Consider the following 629-nt stretch of genomic DNA (forward strand, 5'->3'; position numbering starts at 1 on the left):
GAGTCATGGTAAAGTATAACTCTCACATTAAGCCTAAGCTTACTGACGCTAACAAAACCGCCCGAGTCAAATGGGCAATGGACTTTATCCGACCAACCGAGCAACTGTTTGACGACATGTACGACTACGTACACGTCGATGAAAAGTGGTTTCGTGCAACATGAGTCAAGTCGCGCCTGTACCTATTGCCCGGAGAGAAGCCCCCCATCGCTCTACCCAAAGCAAACGGTTCATCACCAAGGTGATGTTCTTGTCAGCTGTGGCGCGGCCTAGATGGGACAATGTCAAGGAAGAATGGTTTGATGGAAAGATTGCACGTGGCACTTCACCCACGTCGTCCCTGCTGCCCGTGCGTCTCGCCCCGCCGGCACGTTGGAACTGCAACCATCAACGTCACGCGACCGATCTACAAGCAAATGCTGTTGGACAACGTGATCTCCGCCATCAAAGCAAAATGGCCGACTGAAAGTACCTGTGCCGCCATCATCCAGCAAGATAACGCCCGCCCACACGTCGCTCCATGGGATGCCAGTATTGTGAGTGCCTGTACATCGGATGGCTGGTCAATGCGTCTCAAATGTCAACCACCCAACTCACCAGACATGAACGTCTTGGACCTCGGGTTCTTC

General features: G+C 52.8%; 1 protein-coding gene across 1 annotated transcript; it reads left to right on the forward strand.

The window, feature by feature from the left end:
* Positions 1–5: 5 nt before the first annotated feature.
* Positions 6–466, forward strand: H310_02083 (hypothetical protein; the record flags this gene model as incomplete). The annotated part of the gene is made up of 2 exons (XM_008865478.1): positions 6–118; positions 274–466. The coding sequence occupies 2 exons, from the start codon at positions 6–8 to the stop codon at positions 464–466; spliced, it is 306 nt and encodes a 101-aa protein (XP_008863700.1).
* Between the last annotated feature and the right edge of the window lie 163 nt (positions 467–629).

This window comes from Aphanomyces invadans, assembly GCF_000520115.1.
Source record: "Aphanomyces invadans strain NJM9701 unplaced genomic scaffold supercont1.3, whole genome shotgun sequence".
NCBI lineage: Eukaryota > Oomycota > Saprolegniomycetes > Saprolegniales > Verrucalvaceae > Aphanomyces > Aphanomyces invadans.